Source organism: Phalacrocorax carbo, chromosome Z (assembly GCF_963921805.1).
Source record: "Phalacrocorax carbo chromosome Z, bPhaCar2.1, whole genome shotgun sequence".
NCBI lineage: Eukaryota > Metazoa > Chordata > Aves > Suliformes > Phalacrocoracidae > Phalacrocorax > Phalacrocorax carbo.
In genome coordinates, this window is record NC_087548.1 from 16622041 (window position 1) to 16646354 (window position 24314).

At 39.0% G+C, this 24314-nt stretch overlaps 1 protein-coding gene across 5 annotated transcripts in view; it reads right to left on the minus strand.

Annotated features, from left to right (window-relative positions):
* Positions 1-24314, minus strand: part of FYB1 (FYN binding protein 1) — a 68114-nt gene that overhangs the window by 36294 nt on the left and 7506 nt on the right. For 4 of the 5 annotated variants that reach the window (XM_064438094.1, XM_064438093.1, XM_064438092.1 and 1 more), the window contains exon 2: positions 8302-9448. In XM_064438094.1, the coding sequence (XP_064294164.1) occupies positions 8302-9448 (1147 nt within the window). Of the gene's footprint in view, positions 1-8301; positions 9449-15220; positions 15377-24314 lie in introns of those variants that run through there. The other variant, XM_064438091.1, reaches the window with a different exon arrangement.

The following is a 24314-nucleotide window of genomic DNA, read 5'->3' on the forward strand; positions in this document are numbered from 1 at the left end:
GAGGGTTCAGTTTTGAGTGGAAAGTGATGACCTTAGAAATGTTAATTAATAAAATGAACCTTTTAGGATAAAATTAATTGGTAGTATACTGTTTCAAAAGCTTCCTAAGATCTTTACTATGAAATGCTTAATATTTTTTGTCACTATTAGTATTGAATATTTACCTTAGTATTTAATAATCGAGATCAAAGCTTTCAGGAATGATTGGCTGTTTCCTATAATGAACGATTTGGATGACTAACTTAATTAGTCAACTAACTAACTTGTGTGTTGTTACCCATGTAATGGGTTGTTACCCAAGTGATGAAAATTCATTAAGTATTTCTTCCTGTGAACCAAAGTAGGACTAGGAAATAAAAAGATGGAAATACTTGGCCCAGGATTTATATACTGTCTCAAAGTCAAATAATTTGTGTGCTGCATAGGTTTTATACCTGTGAGCCACTAGGGAAATATTATTTAAACAGAGAATTTAAGAATTCCCACCTCAAAGAGAAATTTCAGAAAGTATCAGACTTTAAATGTATGAGAAGTATATGCCAAACATCCTTGTAATTATGAGTAAACAGACTACAAAGCATTTTTTGAGCTAGTGAAACACAAAACTTTTAGGGTTCGAGATGTCTTCTCCACTAATGGTACCAGCAACATGTCCACAACTTTGTCACAACAATAATTTTGCATATCTGGGAAAAAAGGTGGATTTTTTCTAGCTTTACCATAAAGCTGTCTATAAAGTAATATGATATGCTGGACACAATTCTTTGCTGCAATTAGTTGCAAAGTAGATTTTCAGCAAAATATGTACCAATGTAAAGAATGGGTAACTTTCACCCAGTTCATATTGTCCTTATCAAGCTCTAAATTAAAATTATTAATATAATTTGTATTCACATTATTTTCTGGGATATGGACAGGTTTCAGTATACTTGCAGCTTTGGTACAGCTGAGCTATTTGTATACTGTGACCCATGTCATGCAACCAAATGCTGAAGGTTCATCAAAACGTCTTCTTCATGTGAATCTAAATAGGTGTAGAAAATAACAAGATTTCAAAAACTAAAACAAGGAAACAGCAGAGTTACTCAGTTCCATCAGTTTTACTGTTTTCTTTCTAGCAGTTTCCTTTCTGTCACCTTCCATGATAAAGTCATAGCTGTCTTTTTTGGCCCTCCTTATAAATTATCCTTTCTAACTAATGTTCTCAACACTCTTTCACAAAGAATCCTTTTGTATATGGTATAATCCCAAAGACATTGTGTTAAACCCACCCAGCACTGACCCTGCTGGTGTGGGCACTGGTTTCCAATACAGTGTAACACGTCATGAGTTTCATTCAGTCCTTTGCAGAAGTCCAGACCTATTGAGTGAATATGTCAGGCATATACTTTGATTCAAATCAGAAGTGGCCTCAAAACAATTCAAACCGCACGTCAATGTGTATTTGGAATTTATAGCAAGTGGTCGTTTATGCTTAGTCAACAGAATTTACAAGGGCATTCGCATGGTTTATCTTCAGATATCTGCATCTTAGATTCTGAAGTCTCCACTCAGGAATGATTATAGGTGACTCAATGGGGTTTAGTGTTGTCTAGTACAGGAATGACTAGAACTCATACACAGAATATAACAAGTGTATATGTGAGAAAAATATATTTCTGTGCCACCATACTATGGCAGAAACAACTCATATCTTACTGTTAATTTTACTAGAATCAGACCATCTGGAAGGGAACAAGTGTGCCGCATAGGGTCTGACAAACAAAGATGGAGACTTTTAGGAGAAGATCTATGAATGTGCTAACTGCAGAAGCTATGACAGTTCACAACTGAGAACTGTCCTCTGGTGCTTTATTAATGCATACACTTTGTTGCTTTACAACTGAAAATATACATTAAGTTATCTGAAAGATATTGCAAACTGCTGTAGCTAAGGAAACAATGAAGGGTGATGAATTAATACTAATTTGCAAGAGGTTTTTTGTGTACTTTTGCTTCCTAATGCACAACAACAACAAGTTGTACCCAGAACAGGCTTCTGCAGGGTAATAATAAATGTTGATTTCCCTCAAGACTTGGACAGACCTTCCCTACAACTTGGATTAATTTTATCTTTTTCTTTAGGCAGATAACTGGTCTCATTCATATTTCTAACAGGATGGTTACATTCATTTTTAAATTGTAGTGATTTATCTTTTTCAGTGCTGTAAGCCATACTAGCATTTTTATTTGTAGTCTTGTCCACACATTTTAGCAGAATTATATGGCGAATCCTCGATCAATTAAAGGTAATGCTTCAAAAACTTAATTGAGGCAGGGTTTCCTCCATAGTATTAATATTCTTTGCTGTGGAGGCTCTTAAAAAATCTGAACATTTTTTCTCTGTGGCAGAAGCAGACTGAAAGCTTGTGTTCACTCTGCTTATTGAAAAATTCAGTCTTACATGCATATTCTGTAATTATGGTGCATGTAATTATAGCTGGAGAATGAAGAGGTGAGCAAAAAGACTAAGGGAAATTTAATTCAACTGGTCTTTTGGAACTTACAGGTTTAACTATTTTAAAAATGGCCAAAGAAATAATATTGAAATTAGAAAGGAATTCAAACCTCTTTTCTGAAACTGACTTTATACCAATCCCATGCAACTCGTTTGGGTCAGACCCACACAGGTGATGTCATTGCACTTGCACCAGACTATATACATTGTGTAAGTTTTCATATGGTGTGGTTTGATGTTCACGATAAATGCACACTTTGACTATATTTCATCTGAGCATCATTCTTCAGTTCTAGGAACTTCAAAAATTGATTCTCCAGTTTCTCCGAGGTGTAAAATATTTCAGTATAATGCTGCTGAATAAAGAATTGTTTGGGTTGTCTCATTTTCAGAGGAGGAGAGAAAGAAACATCTTTAAAGGAAGCTGAAGAGCTTTTACATTTGTTTCCACTAAAAACTACATACAACTACTTGTTCAGATTTTGCAGTTGCTTTCAAGCAGCTCCAGCAAAGTTAAGCTCTTGGCAGATATATGTGACCATAATTTCAATTTCAGTTCCATAGTTTTCAGGTAAATGGATAGGGGACCATTAATAATGGACATCAATACCATGAAATCTAATAAAATACTAGGTAAAAAGCCTTGATGGTCTTCAAAGTCCCACAGTCTCACTTCAGTACATTTTTTGATCTTGCTTAAAATTCAGCCGTTTAGCTATATGGAGCAAAGTCCGTGCTTTATGTTGAACATAATTATCATGCTATTCTGAAACTATCATTTTGACACTTTCTTGAGCTGCACAGGGTTTTATGGCATGCTGTGGTTCACCTGTGCAAACAGGGGCATCACATCATTACACACAGCTACCCCCACCCCACCCTGAACAATGTTGTTTGATATCATAAGCTACATTTAGTTTCATCTGTCTTAGAAACAGATTTGGCTGAAGTTACAATTCTTTTTATCCCCTTACACCTTAATACTGAGCTGTTGCATAACTTTATTGAATCAAGCACTGAGGGCAAATAAAGAAAACCTACACTGACCTTTTAAGTCCAGATTCTGCAGTGAACAGCCATGACATCCTGTGATAAAAAAAAATCCCCTGTTCTTCCTGTTCTTTTTAACTTTGGAAGCTGCTTGTTCATCTTGCCATCAAGTAAGAGCAACAACTGACTGGTTTTAAGGGGCTTGGCAAAGACATTTAAAACATTTACTGCCCTCAGGAGTGGTGATTGATAATTACTTTGCCAACAGAGTGTTGTGATAACTTTGACAATGCACCTCAATTTTCAGTTCCTCCTTTCTCTCTGGTTGTCTTACCCAGCTCAGAAAGCCAAGTCACTGTGTGCGTATACAATCCATCACAGAACAGAACCTCAACAAGGACTGCAGACATAACCATAACCCAAATTATAAATCATGAGAATTTTCTTACTATCTTCTTTTCTCCTAGATTCAGTAGTTTCCTTTTGCTTCTCCCAGTACATCTCAGAATATTCTCCCTAGCTGAAGCCCTATTGTTGATCATTCATGAGATGTTCAGAGGTGTTTAGAGTGCTAGGAACTCCAGGCCTTCAACTCACTTTCTGTGGGTGGCCATCTGTACACGCACGATACCACTGGGGTCAGTCCAGGTGCAGTTCTCCTCTGAAAGCAACAGTATGGTTGTGGACCCATATGGAAAACTGTCAGTAAAATTATTTTGCTTCTCTTCTTTTTTTCTAACAAAGCTCTGTTTGCACTTCGGGAATTTATTACGAAACAGTATCATTAGTATTATTTTCTTAATCTAGAAAGCACATGCATCTCATTGATTATAAGCTGATGTAAATATGATCTACTCTCAGGGAAAATTTCCATAATGGGAAGTAACATAGAAATTTACCAGAGTGCCATGTATTCACAGGCCCAGACAGGAATTTCTTACAGCCTGCCTTCACTGGAAATTAGTAGTGCAGCAATAGTCAAACCTTCCTCAGCAAGACACTTTATCTGCAGAGGTTTTATCACTAAAAGTTTTTCAGGACCAGGTGAAAATTTCTAATCTGAAGCAAGGCCAGCACCAAACCAGTACCCCTTAGCATTCATGCAGGCATGGTGGACAGTTTAAATCCTTCTCCCACACATGATTAGGACTGCTGCATCTAAGGTAAGTCTGTCAGCCTCTAGCATTTAAAGTTGTTTCATGCCCAGTGAATACTTGGTTACGAAAAAACAGTAAAGTAACTTTCATAAGAAAGGATAACAACCAAAGAAAAAGGGGTGAATTGATACTCCTGAGAAAGCCAAGTTCAAACTCATGGTTTAAATCAGGTGGTACGAAGTTTTCTGCATCCCAGACACATACCTCTAAGACAAGTACAAAACTGACATGTGTGGAGCTTTTCTCTTCTCAAAGGAAAACACATAGCCTAACATTTGCCCTAGTACAGATGAAAACCCCTGAAGGTTAGATCTCAGAAATCTTGGTTGGATGGGAAAACCATTTCCATTTGCTTTTTCTTCTTTTTACTCAGCACCTGAATCACAGCAGGAAATTAAACAACAATGGCAAGCTGCTGTTTGAAAGGACAAAGTAATGACCACATAGAATTTGTGCTGTGGGGGTGGCATCTTCCTGACATGACTTTGACTCTTGAAATGACAGTTAAAAAGAAAAAAAAAAAAAAGGAAAAAATTTGGTTTAACTGCCTTTCCAAAGCAGGTAGATTTTGTCATTCAAGTTTAATATTCCATGAAATCCAGCAGCAGTAAATAACTTTGTTGAGCTGAAAATGAATTTGTTCAGGATTCAGTATAGAACACCTGGTCTCTCCACCAGAACTGTTCTATGAAGAGTTCTGGCCACAAAGAAATGAGCTGCATTAAGTAAAGCCAAGCAGAACATCAGGGTCTATATGCCAGCTCTACAGAGCAAAGCTGAAGTTCTGGCCCACTATCAACAGCTTCGTATTGATGTGGTTTCTAAATCTCTCAGTCTTGCCCTGACCCAAAGACTGTGAACTAGAGAAGATCATGTCTGCTCCCTCAGTTCTACTTAGTTGGGTGTGTATTTTGCAACATGTTTGGAGAACCGCTTGTGCCACCATACTGGGCAGCCCCATCTCTCATGTTCCCAGTGCTTATGTTCTCATTCAGGCCAGTGGCTGAACTAGTGCTGTTTGGTGATAACAGGAGATCCTCCTTCTAGCAAAAATTATGGTATTTTCCCTATAGCTCTGTTCACAATATTAATTTTAAATGCATAGGGTAAATATTTCTAACCCTCAAGTTTTAAAAAGAGGATGAAAAAATGCTTCGTGTCTATAACTGCATGGGAACCAGAAAAAAGTTTAAATAATTGAATAACAAACAAACAAAATCATTCCTCCACTAATTATTTAGAAATAAACCAAAATATTTATTTTTTTAAAAATAATGGCAGGGCTTCTCGAAGTTCTAGGTAGCAAAGTTTTTATTGTTTTTGTTTAATAAAAAGATTTGCTGGTGTCATTTGCTGAATATGCTGTCTTTCCATTTTGAGACTGCTCTGGGCACTTGAGTAAAGCCAGTCATGCCGAACAGTGCTTTATGGAGAAGAGGCAGCTGCACTGACTCTTGTGTATTGGCATATTTCTTTTAAAGAGATACACAGATTTATACCATTTGAGGATCTGGTCCTGATTGTGCATTTATGAGAACACTTCCCTAACCATAGGAAAATCAGAATGTAGCAGCTGACAAGAAAGTACTTTTTATGTTACTGATACACTCATAATTTTTGAGTGGAATTAATAATAAACATATATAGTTTCATGCACACTCTCTGTTTTTGGTGTGGCTTTTTGTCTTTAGAGAAAGTCAGCTCTGAGCTTTTTCACCTGGTCATTACCCCACTGAATATCTTCTGTCTCAGGCAGACCAGTCTTATGTGCGTTCAAAACTGCTGAATTGTGAGCCATACTGCATTCTAAATATGGAAGGCACAACAACAAATTTTGTAGCAATTAAATTACATGAATGTACCTGATGTTCTGCACAGGCACAGTGTGGAGTTAGTCAGAGCATCTACCTTCAGCTACATTAGGCATCTAACTTTAATGCTCTGAATCACACCATTGGGCATCTCCTTTTCCCACTGACTACACTGAAAATTTAAGACTCTAAGTTTAATCTGTTTAATTAAATATAAGAGAGATGGTTAAGGCAGACCAATGCAGGTGAAATGCCCCTCATTATCAGAAATTACTTAGTTGTGTGTATCACCTGACACAATTAGTTGCAGAACATAACTGGTTAAAATTACTTCAGCTAAAAAAATATGTAAAGATTGAATATATTCTTTGCTTCCTGAGTTCAATGCAGACAGCAGTGCATTAATAAAAACAAAAAACAACAAAAAAGGAAAAACCTGACCCAAATACAAAAATTTAACACAAGAATAAATTTTTTTATTTCTGTCCTTGTTTCTGTCATGCAATGACAGAAACAGCTTTCATCTGGACCTATACAATCTAGAACTTTGATTTTAATATGTGATCAGAATTTCTTCTGCAGTCATAGTACCTAGCACCTGGTGCTTTAAGAAAAAAGGAGAAAGCCTCCTTCAGCTACTATAAAACTTGTATTATAAATATGTCAGTTGGCATCACCCATTGCAACTAGAGTGGCTAATTTTAACTTTTTAGAATTGTCAAAGAGTGCCTAAAAGCTTTGGAGAAAAACCTTAACCCAAAAGTTTGAAATACAGGTGATTTAAGGGAGAATTAAGGACATTCAGAACCTTCTCAAAACTGATCTCTCCTTCAAGGAGGTGACAGTGGATATGTGGGTCTAACTTTAGGAACTACATTTTTATAGGAAAGTTTCAAGGGCATACTTTGATGTTGCAACTTGTCTCACACGGTGAAAAGAACCTGTTGAAGCAGAACTCTTTGTGGGAGTGGAGTCACAGTAATTTCTTTTATTCATGGGGATTTGTGTCCTCCCAGATATTTGATATATATTTACAGAAGTTCTCATCACACACAAGACCGTCTCAAATTTTACAGAAACCTAGTGACAAGCCTTAATATTCATGCCTGGATTATGTTCATTAGAAAGTTCAGAGGCTTGGTGCTTCACAAAAAGAGTGAGGCAGAGCCTCAGGTGCTACTAACTGCCACACTACTGAAGTCATGCAAACCTACAGAAAACGCCAAATCCAGGAGATGCTTTTGGAGTCTGGGTTCAGATCTGTGTATAAAATTGATGCAGCACCACATGGGAACAATTGATTCTGTAATTTTGCATAGTTCAACTTTCTAAATAATCTTTCAAATACAGCGACTTTAGGGTCGTGCTGTGATTAATCATTGTGAAAGGCAAAAAACCCAACCAAACAAAAAAAAAAACCAACCCCAATTGTGGTTACTACAGGTTGTATTTCATTTTGCTGGCCCTCAAGCCGTGCCCAGGAAGTTACTGTCAAGAACACACATCAACACCTTATTTATAGGAAGTCAGGACTTAAATGTCTATTGAGAATAATACTTAAACTTGCTGACACCAGTTATAACTACATCTAAGTATTTTTGGAAAACAAATAAACCCAAGAAAGAAAGCATTTATCCTACATTTTATCACTAAGGGAGGAAGAACATAATTTTAATTTCTGCCTTGTATGGAGGAGACACCAGCATAGGTTAAAGCTTTAAGGGGCTGTCTGATACACAGGTCTCGTGTTATTTCTGAATAGAAGAGGAGATTCCACCTGAAATTAATTGGGTACTAAAGGCATAAAAAGCTAATACCTAAGAATGCAAGAACAGAAAGGACTCACTGTCTTTTGGGCTGCCCTTCCGGAACCTTTCCAGGTCCACGCTGGGGGGTCTGCTGGGCTTCTGCGGGGGCTGGCCCAGCTTGAACAGCGGGGGCAAGGTTTTCCGCTTGGGGGTTCCTGAGTTCCTGTCCCCATCCTCTTTCTCTTGTGATCCACCTGATGGCCTTCCTGCAGCAAGCACTGTGTTTGTCTTATGGAACTTAGTTGAAGAACCTGATTCTTCCTGGATTATTTTGTTGAGGAAGATGTTCTTGGCAGCACTCATTCCCTTTTCTTCAGTCTTTTCCTCCACAGTTTTTGGGGTGCCTTGAGGTGAGCTGGACCAGTGGCCAGTAGGCTTAAGAACCATGTTAGAAAAATGACTGCCTGCAGCTTCTGTAGCGCAGCTACTATTTTCATCCATTTCCTTTGCTGCTTTAAATGAGTGTATATTTGTTTTAGGGCCTGATAGTCCCTTTTGCAGAAAAACGTTTTTATTAGAAGTGTCTTCATTGTGGGAAATCTCATGGGTTACGGAAGGCTTCTGTGCAAGAGGTGGTTTAGAGAAAGGAGGCTTGGGCTCATTTTCTTGCGTTGCAGACATGAACTTTTCCTTAACTCCAGCTACTTTTGAAAATGCCGGTTTTGCCTCACTCTCCTGTGGTGCCAAATTTGAATTTGTTTTTGTTCCCAGAGGATTTTTTTCGTTCTCATGAGGAACAGAGTTAAGGAACTTGTTCACAGCAGATTTTGGATACAGAGGCTTTGGTTCTTCTTTTGCCAGGTCACTGGTTTTGGTGGACAGTTTAGTGATTCCAGCTTTTCCATCATTTTCTCTGTTAGTTGCCTGAAGCTGAACCCCAAATCTTTGTGCCACTGGTTTCAAATATGGAGGCTTTGGATCCTTTTCTGTTTTATCATCAGTTGAAGGCTTGACCCCCAGAGGAGGCTTAGGATGAACAGGTTTGTGAAAGGGAGTGGGTCCTGAAGGAGAACTTGTGTTCCCTTGATTTGCAAATTTCTCAAGTGCCGCTTTCCTCGTCTGTAATCCCATATGGATAGGTTGTCCTGGGCCTTTGAAGGGTCGACTGTTACCAGAAACATCCTCTGTGGGGCTGTTACCTGTGTTAAATTTCGCCATGAGTGACTTCACATCTGCCTTGCCATCCTATAAGCATAAAGAAGAGAAAAAGAAAGAGCAGCAATGAGAAAGTCCCCGCTGCAATGTTCACACATACTGTACTTTAAAGGGTTTCCTGGTCTGAGGCTTGTAGTACTGCTGATTGGCTGTAGAGATATTGTAGCACATCTTCCTGTACGGTTAGAGAAGCTGAGCATTTTGTTATATCCTTGCTGTAGTTACACAATTTTTTAAAATTCTTAGTGCAGGTACTGCCTTTAGAGAGTGATCATACAGTTCCTTTTGGGCATACTATAATTTCTGTTTATTTCTGGAATTGGGAACCGAACTAATAAATATAAGAAAATACATGCTATAAAATTAATGTATCCCTAAAAGTATGAGTGTCCTGTAGTGAGAAAGAATGTACTAGAATTTGGATTATGTACAAGACTAGCTTTATTCCTGCCAGCTCTTTGGAGAACTGCAAGTTCCTTTGTGAAAACAGAGATTCTTCTGGTTTGGAGTGTGTGTGTTAGTTTTTCTTTCCTTTCTCAGCAATTTTCTTCCCTGCTGCTCCCCCCACCCTTGCTTTGTCCTTGTTTCTCTTCTCCATTTTGTATCTGAAAAACTGTGTGTACATGGATGCAAATGAAAACATGTAGAGTAAAATAGGAAGAAATTACAATCAATACACCCAGATATTGTCAAATCTGGGGCATGGGAGGGGGGGAAGTTGAACAATTCCAAGTGGATAAAACCCAGGTCCTTAAAAAATGTTTTAATTGAAACATTTTAATTGAAATATATTCATTAGCTTTCAGGACAAGTCTTTAATATGAACTGAAAGAAAAAGCTCAATCCATTTGAGTTCAGTAAAATTAAAGCAGTGCACTGAAGGATGGGGGAAAAATGGAGTGAGCTGGTCCCACTGTGCTGGGTTCCAGAGACCCTCTGCAGCAGAGACTCTTTTCCTAGCCAGCAGCATGAGTGCAGCTGCAGCAGATATGCTGGTCTATCTGATTCACAACTTATTTAAATGGGATCTGTTTATGTGTGTGGAAGTTAAAATGTAAAACTAATGGTATAAAGCAGGGATGTTATAACTAGGGAGGGCTCTGAATCATTTGTTTGGAAAAAAAAGGAATATCACTACAAAGCACAGTAAATAAGGGGGTGAAAAAATTTTTAGAAAGAGGTTGAAGAATGAACTGTGTCTTCCCTCAGTACAGTTCAGTGGGTGTTCAGTAATTTCTTTTACTTCATTAACAAGAGCTTCTAAATTGGGGTTTTGCTCCTTTTGCCTTCCATTTGATTGTATCACATTACATGAATTGCCTGTTATGTTGGAGTAGTTTTACCTGTGACTTCTGCAACTTAAAGGTAACTTTCCCAGTCTTTCAGTATCACCAAGAAATTCAGTCTTTCCAAACTGTTTGTATTATAGTGCAAAGTTACTTACAATAACTGCAGCCAAAACAAGATTGACATATATGAAACTTATCCCCAGAGTACCATATTGTTATCTCTTTTGCACACATAGGGAAGGGAGGAAGTACACAATTACTATGGAGATTATCAGGTTTAAACGATCTACTGCTGGTTGACGCATATGCACTCAATAACACACAAAATTACACAGCAGAGATACGTATATACATATCACTAATCATTCAAGATTTCTCCCACAATACCTCACAAAGCACTGATTTTACCCACGTAAACAGAAAGTTAAGCTAATTGCAGTGCTGGGGAGAAAAGCAAGGCCTTTTGCATCTGATCTCTTTAGACTTTGTACTACTGCATGCTTTTTTTAAAACTTCTGTAACAAAATCTAAACCATCAGAAATACTACAACTTTACATCAGTGTCTGCAGTCTTCAGAAGTTATAAATTACAATCTGACTAGCTGCTTGGCCAACTCAGCAGCTCATTTCTTTTGAAAGTTATAGCAATATATTGATTCTACCTCTGCTACCTCTTCCATTGGAAATTTAAGAAAACATACTGTGCCAAACTACAGCAATGTGAGTGTTCTGGACAAGAGATGTTCAGCATGTAGACCTTTTGGAAGCTGGAAATGTGGCTTTGAAGAAACTTTTCTCGTTATGCTACACGGTTTCTGAGAAGTTTTCTGCATCTTTGCAATAGCAAGATCAATTACATTCATATGTGCTTTCAAAGGTACTGAACCATTCACTATTGCCATGTTAGGACTGCCAATGGATTTATTTTAATAAATTTCTTCCTAGTACTGTGAACAAACCTTGCACTGGTCATGCAGATTTACAAGCTCTTAATGAGTAAAAAGCTCCTGGGCATGCGGAAGGGTTTAAAATCAGTAATGTAGCCTGTCTCATTTACTTAGATTGAGTAGTAACTGGTAAAGGTAACACCAAGGATCAGAAGAGAGAAAGAAACTCGGTGAAATATTTCTGCTTCTCTTTTGTGTGCGTCACCAATTCCTGCTTTCATAAGCTCCTTATACTAGAAGCCATGTTGTGAATTCTAATGCACAACCTGACTGACCAGGTAGACAGATGGGGAACTGGGAAAAAGAAAATCTTTTATCTATGGTCCTGCTCATAGAGTAATCCCCGCAGCTTCTGTGTTCCCCTGCCCAGAAGCAACAGCAGTTACCTATTTCTTTATCACATACAATAGATTGTAAATCATGAAATGGGAACTTGAAAAGATTCTGAAGTGAGATTAAGTTCACCCTACCCTTGCCCTCTAAAGTGCAAAGTGCCTGTGGGACAGAAAAGTCTCATGCAAGATGTACTTGGCTTATTTTCTGGACTTTCTCTTTGAGCTCTATTGGGAAACTCAGTGCAAAATATTTTGGCTTTTCAGCTTCTGATCTAAACTGGAAGCAGCACATGAGGTGCATGGTAACATTTGCTTTGATACAAGATGGTTTCATTATTCAAGTGTGTTTGCTCAAATATAGAACAATACCCAGGCTTTAGTTCCCATACCATAGATTCATCACGGAGATTTGTATATACAGTGCTTTCCCAGCCTCCCGCTGCCTCCAACAGAGACTCATACAGATGCCAAGATACACTTGCACAGAATTCTTCCACAACTAGATCTTGATTACACCTCAGTGTAAACAAATGCAGTTCTCCATTTTTTACAACATAACTGTACATTTCTGTACAGATGTACAAGATGAGAACAGAAGAAATATAAAGGTTCCAACTGTATTACTCCTGAATTTACTGTGAATGTTCCAGTCTCAGGCTAGCAGCCTGATCAATAAACACTTGTTTTGTTTTGGCATAAATATACACTAATTATTTACTTTCCAGTCTTGGTGACGCCAAAAGATCATTTCACTTCAGCTTCCACTTGTGGTTGCTCTTTCTTCAAACAGCAACGCTGGATCAATGAAAGGAATAGCAGATGTGTGTGCATATGATCATTAATTAAGCAAATGAAATATATGTAACTGTTGACTGTAAAAGGAATTGTGCAGCTCTTCAAAAAACCTGCAGATCTGATTTAGAAAGGAAAAAATCTATCTTTTCACTTCTTGCCTGTAACTTTTTCCTTTCTATTCCCAAGTGCTCGGTTCTAAACAGGCCTTTTAAAAACTCATAATCTTTTAATAGAATAAGATCTTGATGAGTTTGCTAGAAAGTAATGAAATAGTGATTATAAAGCTATCCCTTTAAGAAGAAAATTTACTATACTTATGAGTTCTGCAGTGAAATAGCCAGAAAAGGTGGTAACCACTAAGAGAATTGAGCTCTAACCCATGAATAGAATATAAGGAATAAGGAACTGGACAGAAAATGCAAGGAAAATGACATATGAAAGTTATAGAAAAATACAGATCTGAAAATAATTTGGCAACATTATAACAGCCTGATTTAACTTCTACTGAAGTTAATGGACTTGAGGGAGTTTAGCTGCTTGCCGAAGATGCTAGTGCCATTCTGAATTAGTAATTAATTGTTGCTTGACTATTTCCTTTTCTAGACAGAGAGACTTCAGAATCATCATTATGCAACTTTGTTGTTTCTGGAAGAAAGAAATAATTTCCAAGTTGCTTTCTTTACCTTGATTCTAGTTATAATTTCTAGTTAAAGAAGAGTTTGTCTAATAGTGAGTGAAGCATTTGGAAAGTGGAGTTAAGATGTTGCAATACTCTGCACCTATGGATGTAAGTACTGGAAGTATGAAAAGAACGCAGAAAGACAGCATCTGCCCAAATAAAAAGACTTGCTAATACAATGGTTGGTATACAAGAGAAAAAAGTCCTCATCAGATACTAAATAATGAAGAGGCAGGCTATTCTGCTGTTTGTTTGTATTTTTTTTTGAAGGCAGACCTCTAGGATGGGGAGAATAGATTGAAATCTAAGGGATTCCATGGTGAGAGGCTGATAGCCTCCGTGTTATCGTGAGAGCATAATTTCAAACATCCCTCTAACACCAGACAGACAAAACCAGCATGCTTATGAGGACATGCAGTTGTCAAAATTAGACAAGACAATGTTCCAGCCTGATCACACTGTATTCTGTATCTTTTCTGTCGTGCATTCCTCTACACCTTTGTTGTCCCTGTCTTGTCACTTTTTCTCATCTTTTACCTAATCATAAGACCAGCTACATCATAGTGGAGGAACATGAGAGGACAATATATTTCATCCACTCCAGGTCAGTTTGAGACCAAGACAAGTGAAGGCATAGAGCTTTACCAGAACAGCCAGATGACATCCCAGCTTGGTCCCAAACTATTGGTGTCACAGGCTATGCATGAGGCCAAAGCATCTATCCATGCATGGTCATCTCTTCATCCTACGTCCTGATACGTTCAACAGAAAGTTTCACTTTTATTTTCTTGCTTCTTTTTGGTACCTGTTTACATCAAAATCAGAAAAACTACCAAACATTGGCTACTCTACTTTCAACAACAGAAGTCTGGCAGGTTTACTTTTCCACCAAGAACTTTTCAATAAAACCAGACTAATTAATATCCTTTTCTGAAAAAGGGCTATGATTTTTTTTTTTAACATGGCTTTATATAAGCACAGGGTTTAATGATAATAATTTGGGGTCTTAAAATTTTTTTTCTCTTATGCTAATCAACAGGTTTTAGAATAATGTAAATTTTCTAGCAAGTCTGCTGATAAACGAAGCAGACAGATCCCTCTTCACTCAGAACCACATTCATATATAGTGTATACAGTGGCTGCCTTCTGAACATCTTTGATTTGACTCTGGTTATTCCACTAAAGCTAATATAACATCTCCAAGTCTCAGGGAAGAAAAACTTGAGTTCCTGCCACTGAAAAGTTCCTACTATTATGTCTAGAATTTCAAGATCCCGTATGATTTTAAAGGAAATTTTGTGCAGTTTTAAGTCATTGCGTGTCATTCTGACTCACCACTGGAAAGAAAAATATCTGCCATGGCCCACTAGAAACAAAATACATACACTGATATCTCAATCCAGAGTATGGTATATTAAAAAATACCCCACCCACAAACCAACAAGCCACAAATAATGCAAAAGGAATTACCAGAAAATAATTGCCTTTAAGTGATACCATTTCTGTTATTCAAAATGCAAAGGTCACTTATATTAGGACAGCTTTTAGTAAAATTTCAGGAAACTAAACAGAAAACTTTGAGAGAGAAAAATCCATTTAATCAGCTTGGCATCTTTTCAGCTATACAGCTAATTGAAAGTAAAATCTACAATTAAAATGTCCAGTTATATGATGTTATATGTGATACCTTGTACAGATTCTATTTCTCCTGGAACTTTGCATGTTTATTTCTAAGACAAACATGTACAGCAATTTACCTGGATTCCTCAAAGCTTTCCAATATTTTGATACAGGCAGAAAAACTGTGTCCCTCAATGAGAAAATCCACGGGTGTATCACCTTAACAGCCTGGTCTGTTTGCTAAGAGGAGTTCTGCTTCTCAGTGAGCGTTTGCATAAGAATGCTGCTTGTGGGTTTCATTATCATGATCAGTAGAGAAAACTGCTCTCCTCAGGATATTAGGCAAGAAGTGGTGGGGGAAAAGGGAACTAAAATGTGTTCAGGCTTGCTGCTGCCATCAGCAGTATTCACCATGGCCTATCTAGAAGTATTGCATTTACCCCATATTGCAGAGGCCTGTGAAGCTATATTAGTGCATACAAGCTTGAGCCTTTACACAATAATGGCTAATGAAATGTGTGTGGTAGTTGCAACTGTAAAGGCAGGAGTGGATTGATCTCTTAGTTCATCAAACCAAGTCCCCTGCTACCTTTGAGAATCACTGCATACATTCCCACTCATCAGGTGGCAGCTAACGTGTTTGCTTGCTCCCTCCTTCGCAAGTAGGATCTCAAGAGATTCTGCTGGCCAGTTTTGTAAAGCTTTTGCTATGTGGAGACTTTGTTTTAAAACTATGATCATACATTTCTTCTGCACTTCTCTTTGTGAGTTCATTACACAAATCAAAGACTTTGATGGATGGTATAGGACAGGAAAACTGATATTGAGAAAACAAGCTTCACAAGAAATTCTAAACCCAAACCATGAAGATGGAACCCACTACTAAATACAGTTGAATGAAGTTTCTGGAGCTCTTCATGGGGATGAGATTGCAGAAGAAAAAATGTGTCTTTGAGCTTCATAAAAAGTTGTTTGACTTTTCCTCACTGTCTATCATTTCTCCTTCTGTACAACTTTCTTTGCATATTTTGAAACATTTTTGGGTGTCAATATAAAGCACTGAAATTAAAACATTGATATTTCTGGCTTAATTTTACAAAAAATATCTGCCTTAGCTAGTTCAGAAGCTTTTTAGAGCACTGGATGGAGCTTATTGAGTTAAAAACACTGCTACATGCTTTATATTTGCCACTTGCCAATGAGAACTATTTCTCTTACATAATGCAATATTTTTTTTTCAGTGGGAGAAATGCAGCTCTTTATGCTATTCATTCTGCTAAATACTGTATTGTCTTTATAAAATCATATATCTGTGAAAAAAAAAGACCATCACTGATGATGAAGCATTTATTATTAAGGCAGATTAGACTTTGTGACTGTTGCTATTCTCCCTGGCAGTCTTCACGATTGTTTTAAGGTGCTAACGGTAGCAATATAGCCATTTTGCATGGGTAAACACTGCTGCAAGGGTTCGCACATAGTATCAGCACTACACAAATCATGCAATGATCAAAGAATGAACTTATCTTTGCAACTCTGAATATTAGACTGTTCCGGTCGTCTTCTTTTTCATCCAATACACAGAAATAAATATATGCCTAACTGATAGAATGCTGAGAATATAAATTGCAACAAACAAAATGAAAATAATAATTTATGCTGTGGAATCGGTGAAAATTGTCCACCTGCAATGTCTACCATATGCTTCATTTTACACTTGCAGGTGCAACAACTTCCTGGATCCTCTCTGCTTTTATCACTGATTTCCGTGAATGATGTTTGTGAGAGATTTGCAGGAATTAGCTATTTCTAGGTGAAGAAAGAATCTGAAGGAATTAGTATTTTAAGGAACAGGACCTGCAAGCCTGAAAGCAGTTTATAGATATTTTGCCTTTTTTATTTTTCACAAAAAAACAGCAGCAACAACAAAATCACAAGATTATGCTCAAGAAAGACAAGAATATCAATAATCATGTATAAGCATGCCATTCCAGCCTCTGTGTAGGCCAAAACCAGCATCTAAATCCCAGCATAGCAATAGTGTGTTTCTGTCCCATAAGCAACTTTTATGACTGCAGACTTAAGTAGTTTATTTATTACCAGAGCATTTGTTCAACTTTGTGTTTCCATGTACCTTCAGGAAAAGTGGCTGCTTAGGACTTAAATTTGTCAAAAATAGAACAAAAAATAAAAGGGGGGGGGGAGAAAAAGAGCTTCACTGAGTTTATCTGCCGTAAGTGCTAGTCCATCTTTCTAAAGTATCTGCCTTCTACTGATGTTATCCTGTACTCTGAAAGCTTTGAAAGGTCAGGCACTCCCATCTGAACACCTCTGGCTTTCCAATTCAGTGGTCACAAAGGATGATACCATAGTCAGGAAATTCTTACCTCCACAGCTGTGTCAATACCATTGTTGGAGGTGGCATGAACTGAAGTGATATGATAGAAAAAAAAAATATTTTTTTTCCCATGTTGTTCTTAATCTGCTTCATTTTATTGATCTTAGTTTATTACATGATCCCAATATAGGTGAGACAGCATAATAGAATTAGTAGCTAGTGAGGGTGGGAGAAGAAAAGAAGAAAAGATTGGCTGAGGCAGTTAATACATAAACGACTTATATATAGGAAAAAAAAAAAGTACATGGGAGAGCACCTGTGGACAGGCATTGATATCATTAAAGCAAGTCTGACAATCTCCTTCCTAAGTCAGAACAGTGTTGCTCTGCATATCTGTAGTATACAACACATGCAAATACGTGGAGTCGTCAGCAAAAGAAAGTAAGTCAACGTTAGCAGATTTTTCACTGAAACTCCTCTTCCTTCCTCCTCCTCCTCCTCACTGTCGTGTGTCTTTTGCCTCCTAGTGGTGGACTAGGAGTAGCAGCAGAAATTAAATTTCTCCATCGATAATCAGTTTCTACATTCTTGTACTGATAAAGTTACAGACTACCTTGTTTCATGCTGCTCCTGGGACATAACATTTCAAGTATATGAACCTCATCAGGAAGCAAGGCAAAGAGTTAGCAGTCCTGTCTGACAATGCTGTGCCACTCCCCAGAGTCAGGAGTTCTGGGTTAAAGTGCCACCCCACCACAGCAGTGATCATGTTACAACATTACTTTGGAAAGTACCCGATTTTCAGTAAAAACTTGGTATTCCTGAACACTAGCAGGAGCTTCTGCCTGCAATTGCTACAGCATGCTATGAAAACAAATGTTTCTTGTAGCATCAGTCTACGTTATCTTTGTGTCTGCAGGAGGGCTAGGCTTCCTGAAAAATGTGCAGTTGCATTTCCATTGGGTTGCCATTTAGAGGTGGTTTTCTTATTTCTGACAGAAGTTTGAAGTGGTCATGAGCAAATTAGCAGTATTCTCTTGTGTCTAAATGCACTGTCACACTTAAGGGAAAAATTGGGCTCCCAGATACTGTTTGTGGACAGCTGAAGTTTAGAAATGCATTTCCACTATTTGTATTTTTCTATACTAAAGAAAGGTAGAATTGGCAAATTCGAGAAGGCAAACAACGCTGGCAGAGTCTCCTTACCGCGACTATGCTCTGTGAAGGACGTATTTCTGTCAGGAAGGAAAGCCCAGTGTGCTCCAAAGTGTCACAGTCAGGTACACGTTAAGCTCCTGGTTTTCTGCTTGGGTGTATGTGCAGTAATAAATCAGTTCTTCCAGAGCACAGTCCTTCCTGTGGACATCTAAAGCTGATGCAAAGCACCTGCCATACAAAACAATCTTACATGCAAAAAGCCAAAAGTCTTTCTTTCTGTGACTTGACCTTAGAAGATCTCTGTTGGCTCAAGCCTTAAGCAATTCTTCTCTGAATACAAAGCTTGTATGCAGGTATTGACTGTCACATTCCATCAAATTACTCACTTTCACTGGCCTGCACTCCCCCCTCTATGTTCTGCCTCTTTGCTGTCCCTCAGTGCCCCCTGCCATATCACAGGCAATTCCCTGCCCCTTTTGCTGCAAAGCTCACTCATACAGGGGCTCAAGTTAAATAGGTTTTGATTTAGGCTCTTTTGGCCTGCAAGGAGTGCGGGTTTTGCCGGTGTCAGTGCTCCTGTATTCTGTCTGCCTGTGTTCAGCAGCAGGAGTTCAGGGGGAACTGAAAGCAGTGCAGCAGCAGAAAACACTTCAGACCTAACGGGAACATCAGGTCTTCACTAAACCCTCCACAGGCACCATAAAAACTTCTTAGAAGTGCAGAGTTCACCATGATGGTCAAGATCCCTGATACATATAAACATGGCGCTGTGAAGCACAGGCTGGGCGGACTCACAGAGCTTGCCTCACAGCCCACAGCTTGTGCCTCATTGTCACAGCTGATCACCAGTGGTAGCTTGATTAGATGATTTAATGAGCTAAATTGCAGGCGATGTGCATGTACATTTGATGACTGAGTTTGCATCAACCAACACCTGGCCTGAGGTAAGGGAGATGTGGAAAGGATGTGTTGGTTGGCCTGGTGGCCATCTCGGTAAAGTAAGCAAGCAAGCAAGCTTGTAAGCTGGCTGGCTGGGAAGTTGCTAGAAGCTGTGTATGAGGGGAAATCAGTAGAGACTGGAGTGAGAGGGAGGGTGGAGGAGCGTGGCAGGGCTAACAGGAGCTGGGCATGAGCAGTTCATGTGGGGAAAGGAGCTCTGGCAGCTGGGGGGGGGTGGGCAGCCTTTTGCCTGCCTTTATAATAGCATGCTCCCTCAGCCCTCCTTGCCTGTGTCTCTCAGCAATATCCACGTCTGTGCCCTGCCTTCCCCAGCCGTCAGCTCACGAAGCCTTTTCTTATGATGGGGCTCAGCCTGTCATGGAGGGATTCAGGGCTGGCTGGAGCCAGGACAAGCCTGGAGGTAGCCCTCTTAGCAGCTGCTGTCAGCAGTGTCCTGGCACCCAGGGAGAGGAGAAGTAAGGGAGCCCGCTGGGGGGGCAAGGGGAGGTTGTGTGGGAAGAGAGGGAGGAAACAACTTTCTCAAGGAAGAAGTTGCTTCAGTTTCCTCCCTGTATACCCTTATGTAAATGGTTGGGCAGGGAATTATCCCCTTGCCCGACTTCCCCCTTGGCATCCCCGCCCAGCTGCTGATACCACAAGGAAGAGGAAGTAGAAAAGCAAGAGGAACAGACTGCTTTAGCAAAACACCCCTGACTTCTCTTTCTCCTCAACACGTCCTTCCCTGCCACTGCCTGGAAGGCACCAAATATGCAAGAACATGCAAATACCTTGCCAGGAGTTGTGCAAACCCTGTGGGGGAGAGAGAGAGGGATCGCTGTGGATACCCCTGCCTTCACACTCAAACTTATCGCCCTCCTTTCCTGCCCTCTTGTACATTAAACCCTCACCAGGTCTTCAAGTCTCATCTGCTTTTAGAGCAGAGAGGCAAAAGAAACTCATGTTTCCTAAAAAGCATCCCAGCTGTAGGCAAGGTCCAGCTCTCACTGTTTGCCCTTATGCACAAGCTTGTGGGGGCACAGAGGTCTCACAGCTGATGTCTGGTCTTCTTCTGGTACCACCTAGCTCAGTTATCATGAACTTTCTCTGGGAAGTAGCTGGCAAAGGGCCTTTATCCTTAAAAATCTCCTTAAACCTCTGAATAAAATGTTTCAGATGAGAGCAAATTAGACTCTGTTAATGTCATATGATTTCTTGCCATCAGCTCTGCAGCCTTTTCCTTTTAAAAAGTGGAAGATCACCCCTACTCTTGGTAACTATTGCCCAAATCATATCAGAGGTGGTAAGGCTGCTTTTGCTTTAAAGAAATGTTTGCTTAAAAAAAATATTCCAAAACAGATTTCCATTTTCACCTTTCATAAGTCAAGCAATTCCTGATAAAGTTAGGAAAAAATGTTTTTTAATGGAGTGCAATTGACACCCTTCTGTACTTTATGTGCTCTCAAGTACCTGTCACAAGTAAGGCCAAATTTGAAACCATCTGAAACAGAGAAAATGAAGGCTTAAGTTAAATTCTCAGTTGCCTTGAATCTTTCACCATTCTGCTTCTGCACCCCTTTGCGGTGCTTCTGTGACAATTACCTGCAGTTATACCAAATAATGCTAATAACTTTAGAGTCTCTTCTCATGATCTTGGATTTTAACTTTTTAGTTACCATGTCTGCTGTATTATAAGTATTTTTATGTTCTAAAACATGATGAGGGAAAGATCAAGTTAAAAAAATCAGTACTTTGCCGTTTAATCTGTTTTATATAGCAAAGATTTTATCTATGTTGCAGTGAAACCTTCCTGGCTTATTTTGTCAGGTCAGTTTTCCCAGGCAGTCACACAGCTAAAGAGTGTGTATTTTTGCTGTGTATCATTAACAGGTTTCAGAAAATAGATTGTTACTTTCTCATGCAAGTCCTGTTGGCTCCCTGAAGAGCTGGATAAGGAAGGAAAACTCTTCTTTCCAGGCTGGAACCCTTTTTCTTCTGCTCTTGCACCAGGAATAACACAAGAAGAGTCCAACAAGGAGCTGTAGAGCTCACCAAATGCCATATTCACCTGGGTGTGATATGGTATAACACTGATCTCTGATATCATTCTGGAATGTCTCTTTTTTGTAACTAGTGTAGTACTTTGCACTGGGGAGTATTTACAAAAATCTCTATTACATCCTTCATCTTTTAATAGCAAACTTCTCAACAGATGAGGAATGCACACAACAGGAATAAATTTTACCAAGGCTTCACACTTTCAAGTACAGTTAATCGAGCATCAGATATTTCTGTCTACCTCTTATGAATTTTTTTTTCAGTTTCTAATCCTATGCATTGAGAAATCGCTTGAAAAATGTTGCTGATTCTAGTAGATCCATCTCATTTACTAAGGCCAGAAAGGGAAAGGTGCTAAGCACTTTCACAGATTTTGTCTTTCAGTAGCACTTAATGACCTCTCTATAGATTCTCTGCTCTCAGAGTTCATAAGCAGTGCAAACCCATAGAAAGCAGTTGGTGATAAGTGATGTGTACTATCAAGAGTTTGTAAACTACTTCAAAATGAGATGTGGCACTAAGGGTTAGACCAGACGGTCTTTCAAGGTTCCTTCCAACTTGGGCTGTTCTGTGATTCTGTGATAGCAGTGACTCTCAGTTTTGCTTGCAGTTGGTTCTGTTGAAATACTACCTTGTCCCCACCTGAACTGTGGGATAAAGTGCCTCCATGCAGATAATTAGCCTGCTTATCACGTGGCTGAAGAGAGCCTTCACACAGGCAGTGTGCATAAGGTCCTGAGCTGTGAAAGGGAAGATGTATGATAGAAAAGTAGGGGAAGGAAGACAACACATTTCATGTCCAGCTACTGTCACTGTGCAAACAGAGTTTAGGAATCCCCTGTATAGGCCTGGCATGCATTCTTTCTTGCTGAAGACCCATTCTACTTAGTTATAAATCATCGTTTATCTGTTTGCCACATATGCTATGCACTGTTTCTGCAACTCCTCCTGCAAGTCAACAGTTTAACCACATCAGTGGAAAATTCACAATAGAAAAAATGAGCCTATGCTGTCATGGTGTTCAGTCACCTTGACTTGCTGTACCTTCTGAGGAAGTAATACATTCTCAGTGTTGATGTGGAGCATGGGACACCTAACAATTACACTTTTAAAACGTTTCCCCAAATGGCTAGAAGCCTGTGTAATGACCTCTACTATATTTCACTGCAGTTTGTAAAGGTGCCTCACCTATCTCCCCTCAGGTCTGCTGCTGTGGAAGTTGAAGGCTGTTCTATATGTGTCACTGAAATAGTACAGATTAAAAATATTCAAGGAGAGGAAAGAAAATGAGAGAAAAGGAAAGGGACTGTGTCATAGGAGGTGCTTTTCAATCCAGATCATTTCACTGGTTGAGGTTACAGGACACAGCATTTGTACCACGAACACAAAGAAACACAAGATTAGAGTAACTGCATGAGAGGAGTGCTTGGATGAGGAGTCCCTAAACCACTGTTGCAGTGGAGGAGAAGGAAGGTAGGAACATACTCTTCAAACATAGCTTCAGGACAGCTAGTTTTGGTTAGAGAGAAACAAACAAAATACAAACATAGCATTACTTCTGTGCTACACGTGAGCAGAATCCTTCTTGGTCTCATCTCCTAGCAGTGCTGTAGTGCAAGGTCTCCCGTATAAGCCTTTTTTTCTTTTTTATACTTTTCTTTCTGGACCATCTGACCAGTCACAGAACTGGTCAAACCTTGGAGTGGCTTTCATATAAGCAATCTCACATTCGCTAATGTGAATTTTCTCATGTGAACAACATATTTCCAAGGATTGTCAGACGTAAAATCAAGCATCTGGAAAAATGTTCAATCCAGAATGTTAAAGTTTAATTAAAAAGAAATGCAGCCCTGTATCTGATTTCTTAGCTTAGTACAATTTCCGACATCAGTAACAAAGACAATGATGTGGCCTAAAAGAAGAACAACAAAGAGCATCCTCCCACAGCACAAACATTTCAAAACACAAAATAACTTCAGAAATGTACTCATGTTTTAATCAAAGACAATAAAGTTTGGAAATGAAAACCCAGTTTAATCCAAATATATTTAAAATTAATGTTTTGACAAAAAATTTCCTAAACTTTTCTGCCTAGGATTTGCGTAATGCCTAACATCCTTTCTATGGCCCTATCCTTTGGACTTCTGTAAAAGTTTATTTTGAATCTCAATGAATTCTGATCCCTAATCCTTAGCAAGTGATATCAGGTTGGTCACAAAGCCTGCTGGCTTTAAAGTGACTGGTTAACCTGTGATATAAACCCATAAACAAAAGAAATGGAAAGTTAGGTTAAAAAAGAATGCATTAATCTGTGCCTCTGACAATCACAGCAGAAAATCAGGATCGGTTTTGCATCTGCTGAGGGTCCTTTTGGTAAAGTCAGCTTAGGCAAAGGCTGTGCACAAACCCCATATTCTGAAGCCTTTCTGGTACACTCAGAGTTTCTTCTTTCAAAATGAATATTTCTTCCTTCCTGTCCTAATCTCCTGTCTTTTTCCGAGACTCCCCTCTCTTCTGCTAAGCTCACTTTTCCCCTTTTTACCCCTTACTTGGAATGTGCTACCTGGGAAATGAGAGGTAACAGGGCCATGTGTCCCCTCTTCCATCATACACCCGCCCTGCAGCCAGATTTTTGGCCACTTTTTAGCTACTGAGCTCAAAGGAACCCTAATTCATGCAGCACTTTCTCTGTACAATTACTGTGTGTGTATTGTTTCTGTAGTGTAATTGCCGGGTGCTTG